Below are 19,201 nucleotides of genomic sequence, written 5' to 3'. Positions count from 1 at the left end.
GTGAAGACGACGAAGCGATAATGTTGGTGACAACAGCCACAATCAGCGTAACGGGGTACCAATTGTACTGGGTAAACCCAGTTTCAAACACTAATCTGCTGCAGAGAAATTCTTGCTGGCGTTCCAAACATTTTACTCTCAAGTATTGTAGATTTAGGAGGCCCCTTTCCAGAACCATCGAATCTGCTTATAATTACAAACCGTGTTCAGCTCGAGAGCTCGCGCAAATTTTTTATGTCTCGCTGCATGCGGCAGAGGGTGATCGGGTATGGGAATTAAAAAGTAATAATGATTACTTATTCGCCTGTAGCTGCTTGCTCGCGGCGACTTGTGCCTGCACGTCGTGCGCCTCTTAGCGTCTTAGCGCACGTAAGCTCTGAGAACGCCAAGAAGCGCAAATAATGCGCGAGCTGCTGCTACGCGAGCTGAACCCGGTACCACCTTGAACGGCAGTACAGCAGGTTTACATAACGCCCTCGAACTTATACTAACCGCCTTAAGGAGGACGATATGGCTACCCAAGCAGATGTGTGCTAACGAGTTCCCGCTCCGAAGCGCTGCGACAATTTTTATCCATGGTCGCTATGCTCACAGTGAATATTTTCTTTGTGTGTGTTTTGTGCGTGCGTGTGTGTCTGTACCTATGTGTCTGTCTGTATGTGTATGTGTTTGAGTGTTTGTGTAGCACGTAAAACGTGTTCGTGAACCTAAATAAAATAATTTTTGCCGTGGGGGTTAAGCATCGTGCGTTAAGACATCCATACGAAGCATTTTCTTTTTGCTTGGAAGGAGTCAATTTTTAGCCAGATTTCTTAAGAATAACAGAAGTTTCTGTCTTTCAATAAAAAATAGAAAATTACTACTCCCTATGACAACGTACGGATACGGCAGCGAACACATGGTTGTTGCCATGGGGAAAAATGCGTTGAACTGGCACCTGCGTCACGGCAAGCTTTTTGTACATATTTTTCCCTGTTCGTGCGTGGATGCGACACGAAGTTTCGCTTTGCATTGCAAATGATGTTGATCTCGTCTTACAAGTGCAAGCTGGAACCAGGTGCGTACCGTGGGCGGCACCGGCAGTACCACCGGCATCCATTTTTAGCGCTTCACATTTCGATGCACCGAGTGGGGCTTCTTATTATCGACAGGTAGTAAGCGGGAGACTTTGAATCTTTATTTACGCCAAAAGCGTATACTGAATCGGCACAACGTGCTTACGTCGGCAGAGACGGTACAAATGCGTCAGATAGCAAGCATGTGCTCTCGCACGCGAGCGTGTAACTACATACGCACACACGCACGCGCGAGCAGGTGGCCGTGCGCAAACGTGCACACGCCCCCCCAACCCGCCCCCACAGGCACGATGGGCTTGTTCAGTTCTGAGTTACCCTATAGGGTTTTACCAGTGAAATATAGTGCTTCGTTTCGATACTATATATTGAAATGACAATTACCACACTAGCTTACCTTATCTTCATGTTTTATAGCTTCAAAGTTTCTCGTCACATCAAGAAGGAGAAGAAATATTAGAGAAGGAAAGAGGGAGGTTAACCAGTTTAGGAAAACCGGTTTGATAACCTACACATGGGAACAGGGTGGGGGAAATATAAAGATGGAGAGGAAAGAGAGAGAGAAAGATAGTACATGACACAGCACGCACAGAGTCAGTCACAGTCGGTCACTCTTGCGTGGTACGCGACATTACTGTCACAGCCGCTTGTCCATGTACGTTTCTCTGACATCGTAGCTGAAGGCGACGAAGGCTCGTCACATGAGTAATCATTTGACATATGGAGGTGCTCTCTGGCGAAAGTTGTACAGCTTGTATTAAGCCTACCGTATTTACTTGCCTACAACTGTTTAGTAGGACTTGCTGGTGGGCTAGTTGGTAAGACGCCATAGGGGAGTAATTAGGTTCAAACTAATACTGCATTATTCACGCACACATTCACACACGCATTTACACGAGACCACTCCTCACAAACAGTGCTAAGCGCTGTTTGTGGGGAGTGATCTGTGGAGTGGTCAGTTTTTAGAGTGCAAAAAAAAAGTGCGGAGCTTGCACTAGTGGCGCAAAGCTGCGACCAACAGCGTAGCTAGTGTTCGACCTAGCTAAGTTTTGCTACTAATGCCAAGCTTTTGCTAGAGATGCTAAGATTTTGCTATTAGTACTAAGTGTGGTTATACTAAGCTTTTTTTTCCGGTTTCGGTCGGTTCCCCACACTACGAACGTGTCACGTCGCTTTGGCGGGAACGTGTAACGTGGCTAGTTACGTGATGTTACGTGATTGAGTCACATGACTAGTTGTTACGTGATATTATTTCATTTTAAGACGCGTGACTGGTTACGCGATGTTACGTGATTTTAGTCACGTGACTAGTGTTACGTGATGTTACGTGATTTTACTCAAGTGAGTAGCTGTTACGTGATGTTGTGATTTTAGTCACGTGAGTAGATGTTACACGTTTTTGGACGGGAACATGTCATGTGACTAGCTGTTACGTGATGTTACGTGATTTTAGTAATGTGACTAGCTAGCTGTTACGTGTTTTTGGCAATAACATGTCACGTGACTAGCTCTTACATGGTTTTGGCGGGAGCATGTCCCGTGACTAGTTAGTAAGTGATGTTGCGTGATTTTAGTAACGTGACTAGTTGTTGCGTGGGTTACGGCGGGAAGATGCCACGTGAAAATCTGTTACGCGATGCCGTGGGATTTTAGTCACGTGACTAGTTATGTGATGTGCCGTGGTGTTTAGTCACACGGCTAGCTGTTATGTATTGTTACAGAGATTGTAGTCATGCGGCTAGTTGTCACGTGACGTCACTTGATTTTAGTCACGTTACTAGATGTTACGTGTTTCACGTGATTTAGTCACGGAACCATCTGCGTGATGCTACGTCATTTTAGTCACGTGTAGTCTCGTGACTAGTTGTTAAGTGATGGCACGTTATTCTTAGTCACGGAAGAAACTCACCCATCATAGTTATTGAAGTCCACGCTGGATAAATCGGCGCACGTGTCGTGGGAGCGAATTAGAAGTTGAAGAGAACGAAGCAAGCGCGTACCGGTTCATGATGATGATAATTCCTGTTCGCACTACCTGGCGCAACGAAAAGCTTAAACAGCTCCGCTCTTTAAAAAAGAGAGAAATGAAAGCGCCCACGCAGCTTCAGAAAATTGTACCACATAAAATCATCCGCCGTAGGACAATGTTGGGGTCACTACGGATGACTCTCGCGCGTTCTTCGGCGTGACATTCGCATCTTTCTCGAAGGATCAAGTGCCGTGGTTTAGAGCGGATGAGCCTTTATTTCGTAAAGCCGTTTAAACCGTCGATATGTCTTATTTATTTTATCGCCACGGTTTTGTTCACGTTTAAGGGCCATTTGCGTGAGCACATAGAGCTTTAGGCGACGCAAGAAAAATATAAAACAAGTAGTCCATGGTAACCCATTGGTCTCTTTTTTCCCATTTCAATGGCATGAGCTTTCGCTGTGTCTGCGCCAGATAAACTGTTGGGTGTGCAAGCGTAAGGGTTAAAGCTGCATGGAGGTCCCAATATAGTGCAGGATAAGTCACGACGCAATGCCTTATTTATCTGTTTGTGAAACTGGGACAATGAAGTTTAGAAATTGTGCGTGTAGGCATTGCGCTTGCGGTTTGTCAGCCGCGCGTGGGAGTTGTTTCTGCCAACGTTCGCCAAAGCTTTCAAATATCGCACTCGCGCTACGGGAACGCAAAACGAAAAAAAAAAGAAACAAAAACAAAACACCCCGTATTGTACGTCTTATTTAGGTGATGCTCGTGATTCAATTTTCGCTCTTTATGCAATTTACCACAGCTCTGCGTCACAAGAGGACTTAGTTGCGCCGAGTCAACGCTACTGTACAGAGTAAGAACGCGGTTGGCCTGTACTCCTGCACGGTTGTTTAAAGTAAGGGGCACTCCTTCTCCCTTGTGTGCTCAGTGCAATGAAGCTGGGGATATAGACCACTACATCTGGTCCTGCAAGCGCTTTTGCCCAGACAGGAAGAGACTCATGAACAAAAAGTCAGTTTCACCGCAACGGCGAATCAATCAATGCGATAGCAACAAATTGTAGTGTTACACGAAGTGAGGCTGGCGGCTAACTGTTTTGCATCTGATCTCGCGTAACTACAAAACGCTGGTGTAAGAGAATACGGCCGCTCCAGAAAGAGATGCTCTCCGCATAGTCACTTCGCGTTGAGAGCGGAGCACGTAGAAGCACATACGAGCCGCCCGCTGTGATGGCTGTCGAGATAGCGCGCGCTACCGCGCCCTCCGATTCAAAGTTCGATGTTGCTGCTCGCGCGACACTCCCCCCCCCCCTTCGCGTCTTTTCATGCTCGGTAAAGACGGGCGAGGAGTTTCCTGTCTGCTCCGACGGCAGGCTTCCCAAGCAGGGTGATGTTATCGCATGCACCCTCCGAGCGACGGAAATGGGCCGGCTCGTTTGATCTATGCATCGTCCGCATTTGTCGCCCCCGCTTGCGCGCTTCTACCCGCGGTAGAACATACGATGCGCGGGGGGATCTTATGAATTTGGACTGCATACGGGAGGGACATGACGGCGACGGCGACGGCAAAAACCAGCCGAGACTGCCCATATAATTGCTATCATATTAAAAGGAAGAAAAGAGGGTATCCCCTCAATTGATCTGAAGAGGGTGTGGTTCCGGAAGGTGCGCAGGCGATTCGCAAGGAATTGGAAAATATTATTTTACGTTTTCTGCCAGAGACCTGATTAAGCGATATATGGTGACACATATACACTGCATAGAAAGAGTCGCTCAGGCGGAGCAATCGTCGTCCAAGGCCCCCAGGCGAACCTCGCCTGTGGCAACGCCACAACCACCACCAATTCTAGATCACTAATTTACTATCACCAGCTGCACCTACGTCGCTCGAAATTTGTCCGAACTGTCAGGTCTACTGTAAGAGCAAAGTCATGCGAACACATTTCTAAATCAATAACAAGTTGTCCTTCACTGTTACCGCTTACTGTAAAACACAAAGAGCAACGCCATAAAATCTGGATCGGATAACATGCAGGACGTAAAAGGGGACAACTATAGCTTACTGTTACCCGAATTATTATCTCCTCTCAAGCAAACCAGTGTTTGAATGTAGCACGTAACATTTAGAGTGTTGCTTCTTGTCTTACAGGATCGCAGCAAAGGAATCTGAAGTGGATATGATAGCCGACGCTTTACTTAAATGCTGCAAATAACAAAGGATCAAAGGTATGCCAAGGCAAATGGCAGCCCTTGCATACAGGCTGCAAATGTCAGAATGAACAGACCACCAGGAATATGAAGACACGCTGCCAAGGGGCCTACGCTGCACTACTATGGCAGCATCATTGATTGACAGCATTGGTAGCCAAGATGATTTCCATAACCATACCTGCATACTGCTCAACGGCAAGAACATCACAGACATCGTCGATGAAGAAGGACTCGAAGACGACATCATGGGTCCCCGCTACCACAAGCGTGTCCGCATAGCAATCATCATAATCATGATTGTCACATCCGTCGTCGGCAACAGCGTCGTCTGCTGGAAGCTCGTCTTGCAGCGACGCCACCGGCGAATCTCGAAAGCGCGAGTGCTGTTCCTGAACCTGGCAATAGCGGACCTTCTCGTTGCTTGCGTCACGATGACGTCACAGGTGGTGTGGGAAGTGATGGGCAGGCTGTGGATCGCGGGCGACGCCTTCTGCCGCTTCTTCAAGTTCCTGCAGACGTTCGCTCTCGTCTCCTCGACGTACATGCTGGTGACGATCGCGGTGGACAGACACATTGCCGTTACGACACCGCTGGCTCCCAGCCCTGACCCGTGGAAGCTAGCAGCCATCACGTGGGTAGCTTCGTGCATGCCGTCTTTGCCGAACGTTTACGTGTTCCACACCGTCGAGGCGGCGCCCGGACAGTGCTTCTGCGCATCCATCTTCTACGAGCGCGGCACACCGCTCTACCACCGTCAAATATACATGGCGTTCGTGTTCATCATGGTGTTCATCGCGCCTCTCGTGCTTCTGGTGACATTTTACGCGGGAATACTGTGGGCCATCTGGAAGCACAGCTCGGCCAGCGGAAAAGTGGGCCAGCAGACTACTTCTACGTTGCCCCGAGCCAAGGTGAGTCGCCCAACTTTCAAGCAATGTCTTCCAGGTCGACCTCTCCTCCTTCTTGTCATTAAACATCTTCTTTCAGTGTGACATATCTAAAACTGAAACCAGGATATCAAAATGTGTGTGTGTGTGTGTGTGTGAAAATGTGTAAAATAAGGACATCAGTAGAACTACTGCTTCTTTTCTGAGCCATCAACTGTGTTCCATGGTAGCGTTTGTAGCCTACTCTCGAAAGGGACACACTGAGTATAGCTCCGCAAACTCATTCACTGGTCGAATCACTCAGACTCACACCGACTCAGACCTACCAGCGAGTAAATGCTGGCCCAATTTGCTTACCCGGAGCGACATTTTAAACTCGAGGCACGTGCGCGTGTACGCATGTTCGCAATGACCACGTGTTTCTACCTATTGCTGGAGAGTTTCGGTAAATCTAGCTGCTGCGAAAGCTGAAGAGTTCTTTCGTGCCGGAAGCGCCCGGGCACTTTTTGCTTATATCGAGTTGACGGAATCGATAATCCAATCCTGTAGTAAACGTCGCACTGCAATCTTGAAGAGAAGACCATGGCTTTCCTACACACGGAAGGTCGGTGGCATTTCAGCACCATCGCCTTCCTCATAACCGCCGCCCGTCGTCGTCGTAGAAACAGCCCTATTTGCCTGCGCGCTTCGATATCCGCATGCACGCCCGCATATGGATCGATAGCGGTGACGTACACACCCGATAAAAGAGTGACTTACGAGCTAAGACAGTAGGGAGACGACTTCCACTGGCGAGAAGTTTTAGCCGCGTTTTGTTTTGCGTATACCCTCGGGCGGGAACGCAGTGGGTAAAGTTTCGCTCTGCCAAAGGAATGACTCGGGCGTCTCGCTGCGTCTTCAATATGCAAGGCAAAAAAATATGCTGAGACGGGCTGCGAGTCTTCCCCCACATACAAACTTTTGTTTGGATTGACGTCAAGGCCAGTGATCTAGCGCTTTCGACAGCTCCAATCTGTAGCACTCCGTGGGAATGCTGTTACGCGCAGCCAACTGCTAGATCTCCTGACTCGTCAACAGTGATACCGCGCAAATGTTTTTTTTTTTTATTTACTGCCGCAAATTTTGAAACAGTGATCGAGGACGACACTGGGCGGGATATTGGGGTGCGCCGGTTGGCGCAACGAAGGTCGAGTCGATACGCCGTCTTTGCTGACGCTCGCGTATACCTCGGCCATAGACTGTGACATTTATTTTTTTTTTTGATCGCATCATTACTTCCCGCTGATCGCTGATGGTGCGCCATCTGCGAGAAAACAGTTTATATATGTTTTATCTGTAGATCTTTTATACGTACATTCTAAGGGCCGTTTTCATGGTTAGGTCTGCGAGGAAGCTTCCCCGCGATGCCTCCCAAGAAGCACCCAACCGCTGAAATGCATTTGAGGCTTATCTTTAGTCGACTTGCAGCGAAGTGTTCCGAAAATGCTCATCAGTGTCGCAGTTACTACTGCGGACACGCAGTTTGAATGGGTAAATGTTTGTCAACGCACGTTTATAGCATTAAAGGTTTGTTACGTTAATAACATCTGATCCGAACGTCCGCATTCTGAAGACAGGAGATGCGCGCGCTCGAATTTACCGCATCCTACGTTCCTTTTCCTATGCAGAAATGACAAACAAAACGCGGTAAAAGGATTCAAAAAGTTGGTAGCGCTCCCTATATTGGGGAATTGTCACACAGTGCGTAAGATTTAATAACCCTAATTACATCGCTTGACAAACATATGACAACACAAACCGACATTATCTGCCATTTAGCTAACACTAGCAGATAACAGCCATGAGTAGAGCCAACAGTGACCTTAGTCCTCATTCCGCCACTGGGGATAGCAATATCAATGAATCGATGAAAAGTGTCCCGCGAAACGATTAATAGTCACCGATGCCCGCATTTCATTAATCAACTTAACCCATTAAAGCAATTCGATTAATCTGTTTACATAAAGTGACAGGATTGCGCGAACATCCTGAAATTGTATTACAATGTTGAGCTTAAGCCACGACTCTGATGCTGCATGCGACGGGTGCATGATGCGTGAGTGAGAGCGACACCCTGGCGCCGACTGCTTTCTCGATTTCCAAGTGAAGACGCAGCTGTCGAAGTCAAGGAGCTTCTCTCTCTTCCACCCCACTGCGCGTGCATTACGTCTCGTAGTCTGCCATGGCGAGCGAACTCTCGAGGAAAACATTCCCTGCGTGTGCTCCCTCATTGTATCGATCCATACCTTCTTATTAAAAAAAATTGCAGTGGCTTAGCTCGGCTATGCCAGGATATACGTAGCATTAGCAAAGGTTCAGCTGATTATTCTTAGCTTTCCAGATTGTCTAGGATTATTAGCCTTCTTTTGATCATTCTTCGTACGCTGAACCGCTAATTGCCAGGCAACTACTTCGGGATCCGATCAGATAAGCTTCTCGGCTCTTCTGCGCCGTCGAGCAGCATTTGCGCTCTCCTTCTCCATGCCGTGACCCACCTTCAAACTCCAGTCAGAGGCGTTTGAAGGTGGGTCACGCGCTGGGGCCGCTTGAGTTATCAAGCGGCCCCAGCGCAGTGTGAGACGGCGACTGCACCGCGAAGGCGAATAGCTGCGCGCGCGCCGGCGCCACTGTGTCTATGGCTACGACGTCACTCCTCTCGAATGCGGCGCAGACCAGTAGCGGCGAGCCGCGCGCGGCGGTGTCGGAGAGTGCGTGAGATGCCAGCTCCAACAATGCCACCTAGAAAAAAAATTAAGGCCTGCTCACTGCCGCCGTGACGTCACGCGTCTTGACCGAGGGAGCGAACGCGCGGGAGACAGTGAAACCATTGCCACTATAGTCTCCTATGAAATGATAAAGCGTTCGCGGCTAGTTTTACATGCGTAACAGCTTTATTTTGCCTTTTGCGTCGGGATTGGCGCTGGCTTAAGGAATGTGTTACACTTTAGAGCCTTCGGTGATTGGTCTGTAAGCGACTTATTATTGCACTTAAAAATAAGAAAAGATTGTGCGCTATCGAAAATGTGATCGATTTATCAATGCGAAGGTTGATGGCCCCGAAAAGTGACGAAATAAATAAGGCAAGTTTGATTCATACTTCATTCTTTATTTACACACACACACACGCACACACGTCACACTGTCCATAAGATGCGCAGAAACTGTTCCTATTTATTTGGTAAACTGAGAAAAATTGTAGGCACTGCGTCCAGAGGTCCAGAGTCAGCCGAGTAGCCCACATAGGAGCTACTACTGTCCTGCCGGTTCTTGGATCGGTGTACTTGGTAGTCGTCCTTAATCGTTCTGGCTTGAAATCGAGCTCACACACCTGAAAACCATTTAAGAAAGCGGTTTATCACAGGCTTTCCGCTCCACTGTGATACTTATTTGCTCAGTTACAAAACAAATTCTATGAGGTGTCTACAGGCATCCCAATTCGGCTGACTTGCAGCAATACACATATCAAGGAAACAAATTAGGCGAAGGTGCTGGCAAGACTGGCGCATAATTATAATACCGCAGAAAGTGGTCGGAGCACCGGTCAGAAATACTATGTATACAAAACAGATGCACGAAGCCACGCACCGCCACTGCTTAGCGTTTCTCAGTCAAAAGAAGCCCGCGGTGCTACGCGCAAATAGCGAAATTTTTACCGACCCTGAGGGAAAGAAACGCCTGTTCTGAGAATATACTGCCACGCGCGTTTATTGCTCAATTTTTATGAGTTCGGAGTGCGAGCAGCGGAACGCAAAAGGCATCTCTCGCACCGCTTGTGAAGTCGCTTGATTGGAGCATGAACGTGCGTCTACTTCGTTTCGCCGTCGTTTAGCAGCCAAGCTCACCGCGTCTCGGCAAGACGCGCTCGTCAAAAACGGAAAATCTATGCACTCTCTAGAGACGCTACATCATCGCGGGGGTGAGCGTCTGCGACGCTCAGCTAAATGTGCCTTATGTAAAGGCTTACGCTAACAAGTCAGAAGTGCACACGGCATTATTTTATCGAAATAACTGAACGTGTTAGAGGTGGTGCCTTTAAAACATCTCAAATGTAAGTAGCATAGACTACACATACCTTTGAATCACGGAGAGAATGCATATCGATGTCATTCCAATGAACGGCACGCTCTCATTTCTCTTTTTGGTCGCCTTCGGAGAATGAAACCACTGGAACCTTCGGTACATCGCCAATATCGGCGACACTTGGGCCCACAGCACTGCTCCATTGGGAGAGCTTGCAGGTGTACAACATTCCGTGAACGAAGCACATCACATCACCACGCAGCACTTCACAAACGCAGACCACGGTCTTCAAGCAGACGCCAAAAGAAACACCAGTACACCACGGCAGGCTTCGTCAGGCTTAGCAATCCTGCTCTCTTGAACGGCGTGAGCATGCATGCTCACGTCTACTCGGCAGGAGACGAGGGCCAAAATGACTGACGTCAGAGGCCATGCCCGGAGTAGTGAGCAGGCCTGAAAATATTCTAGAGGGCGCTGGCTCCAATGGCCCAGCTCGAAGAGAGGCTGAGGAAAATGAAGGAGAGTAGATGGGCAGAGAAGGTTTTCAGGTATTTGTATAGAAAAAGCGTTGACACGCAGTGGAGAAAAAGAACTAGGAGGCTCACCAGTAAATATACGGCTGGCAGTGCGGGCGATATGACAACAAGGAGCATTAAGCGGAAGGTCAGAGAGGCGGAGAGGACTTATTGGATGACAGCGATGGAAAAGAAGCCGGCTCTGAGTAACTACCGAAAAGGAAAAAACGAAATAAGGAGGGAAAGGTTTTATGATAATTCAAGGGGAAGCGCTTTACTGTTTGAAGCAAGGTCGGGCTGCCTTAGAACGCGTAGTTATAAAGCGAAATTCAATAACGAAGAAGAACAATGTACATGCTGCGGGGGAACTAAGGAAACGATGGAACATGTACTGATTGAATGTGGCGATATTCACCCAGGTATACGTGTGGGCACGAGTCTACATGAAGCCTTGGGTTTTAGGGACAACAATGGAAAGCTGAACACGTCCGCGATAGAAATAAGTAAGAGACGGTTAGAGTATTGGTGGCAGAAAAGTAGAGATAAAGTACAAAAATAAATAACTGGAAAAAAAAAGGTCATTCTGCCTTAAGAGGCAGAGAGATGGACCGTGAATTTATATTTTTTGGTATAATAACGTAGATTTAATCAATGTAGATAAGGCATTAGGACAACATGAAACAAGGAAGTTTATTTTTTTTCTTTCTTTTTTTTCGCCTTCGAGCCTGGTGGCAGACATGTCACCGCCCCGTTATAAAGGGGACGCTCATAGCATCCATCCATCCATCCAGCTGCGTGACATCACTGATCCTCGCGCATGCGCAGCACGGCTCATGACCATCCACGCGAAATCAGCTCCGGCTATATAGGCAAGTGTAGCTAACGCTACAAAATGTTCGGTGCGGGGTAGTTTTCAGTCGATGGGCACTTGGGCGGCTGTGCTGCTGTATAACTTTGCCGGTAGAACGGGACCGTCTCTAATTTAGAGCGATATCTCTACTCTTCAAGGTGCAAACCCAAAAAACGCCCGGTTCCGTGATTATGACCTTCAAGCTCAGCCAAGCTCATGCCATCGCCTCTGAGGTGCAAAAGCACCGCAGAAAGATGTTTCACAGTTCCCGAGATGGCGCAAATAGAGAGTTTGAGAACTGGGGCCCCAAGGATCTTGGGGACCCAAGAAGCTTGCGAGCCGCCAGGGCGCATGCGCAGAACCCAAGCCACTCTTGGGCTCTTGTGCTCGCGTTGACCCGAGACGCAAAAATTGAAAACTAGCGTGGGGCCCCAAGGCGTCTTGGGTCACTGCAGCGAGAAGACACAGACGCAGCGTGGGCCACGGAGTAGTATGGCCCGCGTCTCGCATGATTTTAAATTTCGTCACGCGTGGCGCTCCGTGCGCTTGACCCAACGCGGCCTGCGTTGGCCCAAATCTCAAACTCGGCTGATCATCCGAACGTAAGAGCAGGCTGCCCAACGCAGCTTGGGGGCCCAGCGTCTTGGGTCCCCAATTCTCAAACTCTCTAATATCTCGCCAATGAGAAAATATGTACGCGCTGACGTTTGCCCAGTGTACGTGCGCGTTGATCACGTGCTTCGTTCGAAGTGCATGGCGTATCGTCGCAACGCCGCGGCACCAAAAAGCTTCAGCGAAATGCGAGTCGCGCTGAAGAAAAAGCGCGCTCGCACGCGTGTCTGCAAGCAGGCATATAGTGTGCAACTACGCAGGAGGCATGCTGCAGTCGAACGCCGGAGGCTTGTCGACAGCGTCCCGCAGTTCGGGAGCACAAAAGGGAGGCGCATCGCCCCTAAGTCTGCTAGTCTAACTCCGCATAGTATTCCAGTCTGCTACTGTCGCAATAATTGCTTCGCCAGCCTTCCGCGTTTTGGTTTCGGTTTCGCCGCGGAATTTGATTGAAAATCATGACTTCGCAATTATTACTAGAAGCCGCTTTTTCGCAATCTCAAACCCGCAATAGATTCTTCGCATGAAGGACTTCAATTCTCCCATTTCACATAACCGCCTAACTCCACTAATTAAAGGTAAATAATCTAACTTTCTTAATTACTGTCCCAAATGATATCTTTAGTTATCCTCATATGCCTGCGGCTACGGAAGCAGTAACTGTGAAGATATCGCATTTCCCTGATATCGAAATATCGCATTTCCCTGATTTTTGAGGATTTTGGACACATTTCTTGGAACAGCCTGTATAACGTTCTTGTTCATACGGTAACACCATTTTACGAAAAGCGACCAAAATGTACGTTTCTTACTTTGTGTATACGATTTAGGCATGTTTTCTTTCTTTTTTATCCCACGCTGTTCGTTTCCAACACAGCCAAATGCAACGTAGGCCTATATAGCAGCGATCTCACTCCTAACGTGGATCACTCCTTCTAATGGTGCGGATTAGGCGAACGTGCGTTCCGATGCCAAACAAGGCTGAGGATCCTAAAGAAGAATCAATTAGTCTACGGTTATGCGCAGAGCGGTTAGAGGGCTTGTTGTGATCATTTCAACTGAGACATGTGAGCTTTCATCTGCTGCTTGAAAAGAATAAAACTTACATGTTGAAAAAGTAAATTCACGTCGAGCTTTCCCCCTCACTTCCAGTGCGCCCAGCTATACGCATAACAATGAAGTTGCCGATCGCAGCAACATCTGCGGCATCATAGCGAATATTCTCACGTGGTAATTATGGAACCACCCAAGTTGCCGGTTAGTTTGCTGCCACGTTTATTTTTCTTTGGACACGATCATTCCTTGGCACGAACCATATTGATGAAAGGGCAAGGAAGCTTGTTGTAAGAGTGGGCGGTATTGTTTATCACCAAAAAAAAAAAAAACGATGCCATGCCGAATGAAACATCTCAGCCAATTGACATTCCTTCGGTCTGTAGAAAAGAGCATGTGGTTCGAAAAACCAGAACCTGTACCTTATTTTTTGTTTGCATTACATATCGGAATGTATTTGCATATTTTATTTAACATCGCGTTTCACTTGTGTCGTTTTTTTTTTCGCGTTTCTTGTTCAGTTATGCAGTACGTCACCCAACAAGTTCCACGAAACAGACTGGTGGGCTCGTTGGCACTGCATAGCTCGCTATTTACCGCAGTATACCGCAGTACGGACCGATGAATACGGAAAAGACGTGTACGCTATAGTGCTGTGTCCTTGTGTTTTTCGGTCATCCTGCGTCGTTCCTTAGCACTAAACGTCAATATATGCAGAAGAGCTTGTGTAGGGGCTAATTGGAGCTCTTCGTCTGTGTCGTCCCTGTTTTCTGTCTTTGGAATTTAGCAGCGCTGTCTTTATCACTCAATATATGAACGCAATAAGTGATAGTGTATAGAGGCATATTGCACGTTCCACACCATTCCAGCGACACCCTTTGTCCGACGATTTCGTTTTACCTGTGCCTTCATCATCGACTGAATTTCCATCTTGTTCAGACTTATACCATGGGGGTTCTATTCCTTAACTAGTAATTAATTAGCGTTAATGATATTCAGTAAACAACAAAGTAAGTAGCATAGTGGATCAATTAAGCCCTCACGAACTTGTGCTTTTTGTGTTTGTTTGAGCAACTAAGAAACTCACAAGGATCCATTATGAATTCGCCTAAGACGACTCGAAGGTAAAAGCCATCTTCTCTCTCTCTTTGTGGTATTATACAGACGAGTATTGGAGAGCTGCTATGTCGGCTCTCCTTCCCGGCGAGAAGGCGAAGCTCATACCCTTCAGCCAGAGAGAGAGAGAGATAAACTTTATTTACAATAAAAAAAATCACAGCATATCCACGGAGTGAATGATGATGAGTGGGCGAAGCTGCGGAGGTTCATCGGTAAACCGTGAATCTTCCGTGAATTCTGCCCAGTACATCATCACCGACGTGAGATCGGGCGCGTTTATACTAAAGGTTCGATGAGTTATGACGACTTGCAGCTCACTTTAATTTTACATGTACGCTGTGAATTTTCATTGTTTAGAAAACCATTGCTTTAAAAAACATCTGGCGTATTTCGTTAAGCAGCTGGCGTCTTTTCGTTTTGCTTTAGAAACATCTGGCGTTCTTTCGTTTTGCTTTTAGAAAACATCTGGCGTCTTTCGTTGGTTTATTTCATCAATCAACGGCGTTTTGAACAAAGTTTTTATTGTTTAATCACGCACAGGAGAAATCTCACCAGGCACTACCTTGGAGGTAAACAATGGCTGCTAATGGGAATGAGAGACAGAAGAAGTCGGCTTTTAGCTAACACTTACACTTCTACTTCTACTAAAGTTTCCTACTGGAACATACCAATGGCTGCTAATGGGGAATGAGAGACAGAAGAATTCGGCTTTTAGTTAACGCGCATGCTGCGAATTTTTTATTGTTCAACAACGCACAGGAAAAATCTCCCACTGGCACCACCTTGGAGGTCGAGATCTGGCACTAGCGTTATGACTGGTTACGCACTACGACTACGACAACTACGAGGGACGAACGGGTGCCGTCTTAAGGAGCTTCGCCCCTAAAAATTCTTTTTGGGGGGAGCCCTAGTCGAGGGCCCCACTGGCCTTGGCCGCCCGTTCAACCTGGTCGATCAGCGCTTGCTGTCGGCCAGGTCTGAGCTGGACAGTCGCGCCTCCCACTGCTCCAACGTGTGTGTTCGTATCGTGCCTGTGTGCGTCAGGTGTGTGGGGGGGGGGGGTGTTTAGAGCAGCCCCAGGTAATGGCTCAGCCAACTTTTAATGAAGCCTGGTTTACCAAAGCGCATCTAGCCTAAGTCATTCTTTAAAGCCTCCGTGCTCGATCTGATTATATTGACGAGTTCTGCTGCCTATACAAATAGCTTTACTAAGAACCTAAACATTAGAAAATACAGGAACAAAAGAAACGATGCTTACATTTCATCCATTCACTAAACGACGACTGCAAGGTAATGAAATTGTCCTGAATCGTGCTGTTTATTTGCCTGCTCCGAATACCTCACCAAGCAGGGGTTAGGTTCCACCGTAGAAACTGATAATCATAGTAATGAATGAATGAATGAATGAATGAATGAATGAATGAATGAATGAATGAATGAATGAATGAATGAGAAAGACAGTGATGTCTACACGTGCGGGGTTACGTGCGCCGAACCTACCGTTCTGATTCCACACGTGTTTGATAACTGTTGCACCTTCACTAAAGTACATTCGTTGAAAAGGCTCCGTAGTGAGTGCCCATAAAAGCACTGTCACATACATTATCCAAGACTAGACGACATTACTCTTCACTATAGGCGACACAAAACAATATTAGTCATCATTTATGCTACAATATAGCTTCCATGGTACGGTTACTTGTCACTGGTTACTTATTCCTCGGCTCTATTCCGGTTCCAACCCCCTGTTTTTATTATATGCATCAATTATTATTCGTTGCTCACGGACAGCACCGATCTTTCGCTCACAGCCAACGCCGCCGACGCCGACACCGCGATTGCTGCGACGCGGGCTCTTTAAGGCTATCGCGCTAAAATTCGTGACTCTGCAACATTTACACGGGTATCCAAACAAGGTGCAAGCTCAGAGGAAGATGGAATCTTGAAGCCTTGAACAAGACAAGTCCGCTTGTCGAAACGATGGCTCCAGCAACACCCCATGTCCCAAGGATTATTCACGTGGGGATGGATTACCAGCGAAGCTGTATACGCGCTTCTGCTGTAGACACCTCTCCGCTTGTTGCTTTTGCGTGAGCACTCTGTGCAGTCTCACCATTTCCTGTTTCTCACAGTGCTCTACGTCCTACTGCAGCAGGGCCATGTCACTACGCTGAGGCGAACGTCAAGTGACTTGTTGCCGCTACTAAACTGTCGATTCATTCTTTAAGAACGAAGGACCGCAGGTCGCTGTGTAGGGGAAAAAGAGAGATGAAGAGATAAGTAAGAAAACAGTAACCCATGCGCGCCAAGCCGCTAACGACTCCAATGCGGGCTAATGTGAGAAAGTGATGAAGATATGTTCGGGTCTTTTGCAAAGCTTGTAGATTGGGATGCAGCAAAACACTTTTTGTTCTTCCGATGAGGATAGAAAGCGGGACGGTGTAGAATGTGGTGTTCCATATTGGCTATGCGTAAAGGGTAGTAAATCGATCATACGCAGTGGCCAGAGTCGTCAATGCCCTACGGTCAGCAAGAGTCTACCATTTAAGCACTATGGCCATAAATGAAATCCTTTGTGAGACTTCTGTTGTCATCTCCTTGCCAGATCGTTGATACTATCTCCGAAATGGGCCCTTCTACTTTTACGTTACCGACGAGCACGCACAAATTTGCATGGGGAGTAGCCTCAGTTTGCTTAACAACCTTGAGGTTATTGGCATTCTCCGGCCATCACTGCAAGCAACAGCGTGTAGTGGGAAACCACATTCTGGAAAACGTCCTTCCTCGACTCCCTTTATTTAACGATGAAGTGAAGTATGAGCTGGAACATGGGCCGCCAATGACATGAGACGACAACACTTTCCAGCAAATTCAATCGCTTAACATATTATCCAAAATTTCCATATCGGAAGAAAGCCTCCTGTACGAAAAAAGGCTCTAGGCTCAATGAGAACGCGGTAAAGAGTGCGTAACTTTTCCAAACTAGGCAATTTTTAATTGTTCATTCGATGGACCACTCCAAATGATCGTAGCTATCGCAGTAAGTAGGTTAAAACAGGCACTGTTATGATAGTGTTCGTGAGGTTTTTCTTTTGAAATTATTTCTGCTTATTTGAAAGTGCTCAAGGGGAAGTGAGAACAGCTCAGCGCTGAAGTCTAAAAAAAACGATAGAACATAGCAATCTAGGAGGAAAAAATGCGATGCAATTTTTCTTAATTTCTCACCCAGTGGTAGCGGCGTCGTCACATCTATAGGCTTTTCGCCGGCGTTTTCCAATCTGTCACAGGCTCAAGCTTCTCCATGCAATTACGTAATGCAGTCAATACTATTACGGCGCGCAATTTTGTTTCAGACCGTGTGCCTAATGTTCGCAAAGAACGTAATTGCCATACCGATTACTCCTTCCGTTACCATATGTTCATGCGGTAGTTGCACTGCAGTCATTTTTAATACTGGTCACTTGGGGTGCTAGTGGCATCGCGAGGGCTATAACGCTCCTTGTTATTCATGCTGAAAATGTCGTACTTGTACGTCCAATCGAAATAAGAGGTGGCCAATTCAATTTTTCCACAGTCAGAGAGGCGGCACTGGCAGGGACAGACAGAAGACCAACGCATACGCATAACATAATTGTGCCGTCAAAAACATCACCACTGCGTCTAGTATCAATATCAAAGAGCCAACACCACGTCGTCATCATGCCATTCATTGTTCTAAGCGGTCATGTAAAAAGGTTCACTTGAAAGGACATGTCAATATGACCTAACAGCTGAAGTATCGAATATTGCCGTCCTGTTTTACTGCCGTGAAAACCTGACTTAATTCATACTGTTCAGAGCCTGCTAATTACATCGATGCTGTATGCCTGAGATACGTATCAATGAAAGCAGTGTTTTGGGGTGTCGGCTGTCATGTGCCCGATGACACTGTAACGGCGGCCAGTGAGCAGTGGGAGCGTTCGACTTGCAAGCTTAAGGATGCCGAAACTAAATGGTCGCGATGTGGTTTGTTAGTGCGTGTTAGACTGACATCGACATTGTCATAATGACCTTGTGGGGCGTTTATAGACTCCTCTTCTCTTTCCTTATTTGATACCATCGTCCTTCCTTCCCAAGTACAGGGTAGTCAACAGCAGATCTTCTTTGGCTAACCTGCCTGTTTTCTTTTCCCTGTCTCCCCCCCCCTCTCTCTCTCTCTCTCGCACTCTCTGGGCCACCATCTTGCTTATTCTCACCACGCATTTATCACGCAGGTCAAGACGCTCAAGTTGACGGCGGTGGTGTTCGGTGCTTTCCTGGTGACCAACGTGCCGTACATGGTCCAGGAGGTCATCCTTGCTCTGGGACACCCCGGCATCCTAGACGCCAACCTGGTAGCGTTGTTTGGCGTCATCTCGGCCTCCAACAGCGCCATCAACCCGTACATCTTCCTCTACTTCGAGAAGAGGCAGCTTCGGAACTCGCACGGTTTCGTGGGCACTCTCCTCAAGGGTCTGCCCTGCTTCGGTCGCAGGGGCGCGTCGAGGCACCGTGGCGGCAGCCAACAGATGGTCAAGCTGACCGTCAACTACTCGAGCAGGCACTCACGGACAGTAACGACGGCTAACTATGACTCCGCATCGTGTTCGGAGAAGACTCTGTCCAGATAGCGCTCCGCGGCCGATCACGAGAAGTACACGAATGGGACGTAGTCACCTAACCACGCGTCGCAAACACCGACAGCATAATGTTCTTGCGTTTCTTCACGACATCCTAAACGTTGGTCCGAGGTAAAAGCGCTTTACCTGGGCGGAGGCAGTGCCCTCTGCCACACATGTTGTATATATGGGCAGGTTCCATATACCTCTTCATG

The 19,201-nt window shown here is 47.5% G+C and overlaps 1 protein-coding gene across 1 annotated transcript; it reads left to right on the top strand.

The window, feature by feature from the left end:
• Nucleotides 1-5,379: 5,379 nt before the first annotated feature.
• On the top strand, nucleotides 5,380-18,998 carry LOC119388410 (vasopressin V1a receptor-like). The gene is made up of 2 exons (XM_049414373.1): nucleotides 5,380-6,168; nucleotides 18,603-18,998. The coding sequence occupies exons 1-2, from the start codon at nucleotides 5,380-5,382 to the stop codon at nucleotides 18,996-18,998; spliced, it is 1,185 nt and encodes a 394-aa protein (XP_049270330.1).
• The last annotated feature ends 203 nt before the right edge of the window (nucleotides 18,999-19,201 follow it).

The sequence above is a fragment of the Rhipicephalus sanguineus genome, chromosome 3 (assembly GCF_013339695.2).
Source record: "Rhipicephalus sanguineus isolate Rsan-2018 chromosome 3, BIME_Rsan_1.4, whole genome shotgun sequence".
Taxonomy (NCBI): domain Eukaryota; kingdom Metazoa; phylum Arthropoda; class Arachnida; order Ixodida; family Ixodidae; genus Rhipicephalus; species Rhipicephalus sanguineus.
The sequence above is the reverse complement of the archived record's forward strand: the minus strand, read 5'-3'. Positions and strand labels throughout refer to the sequence as shown.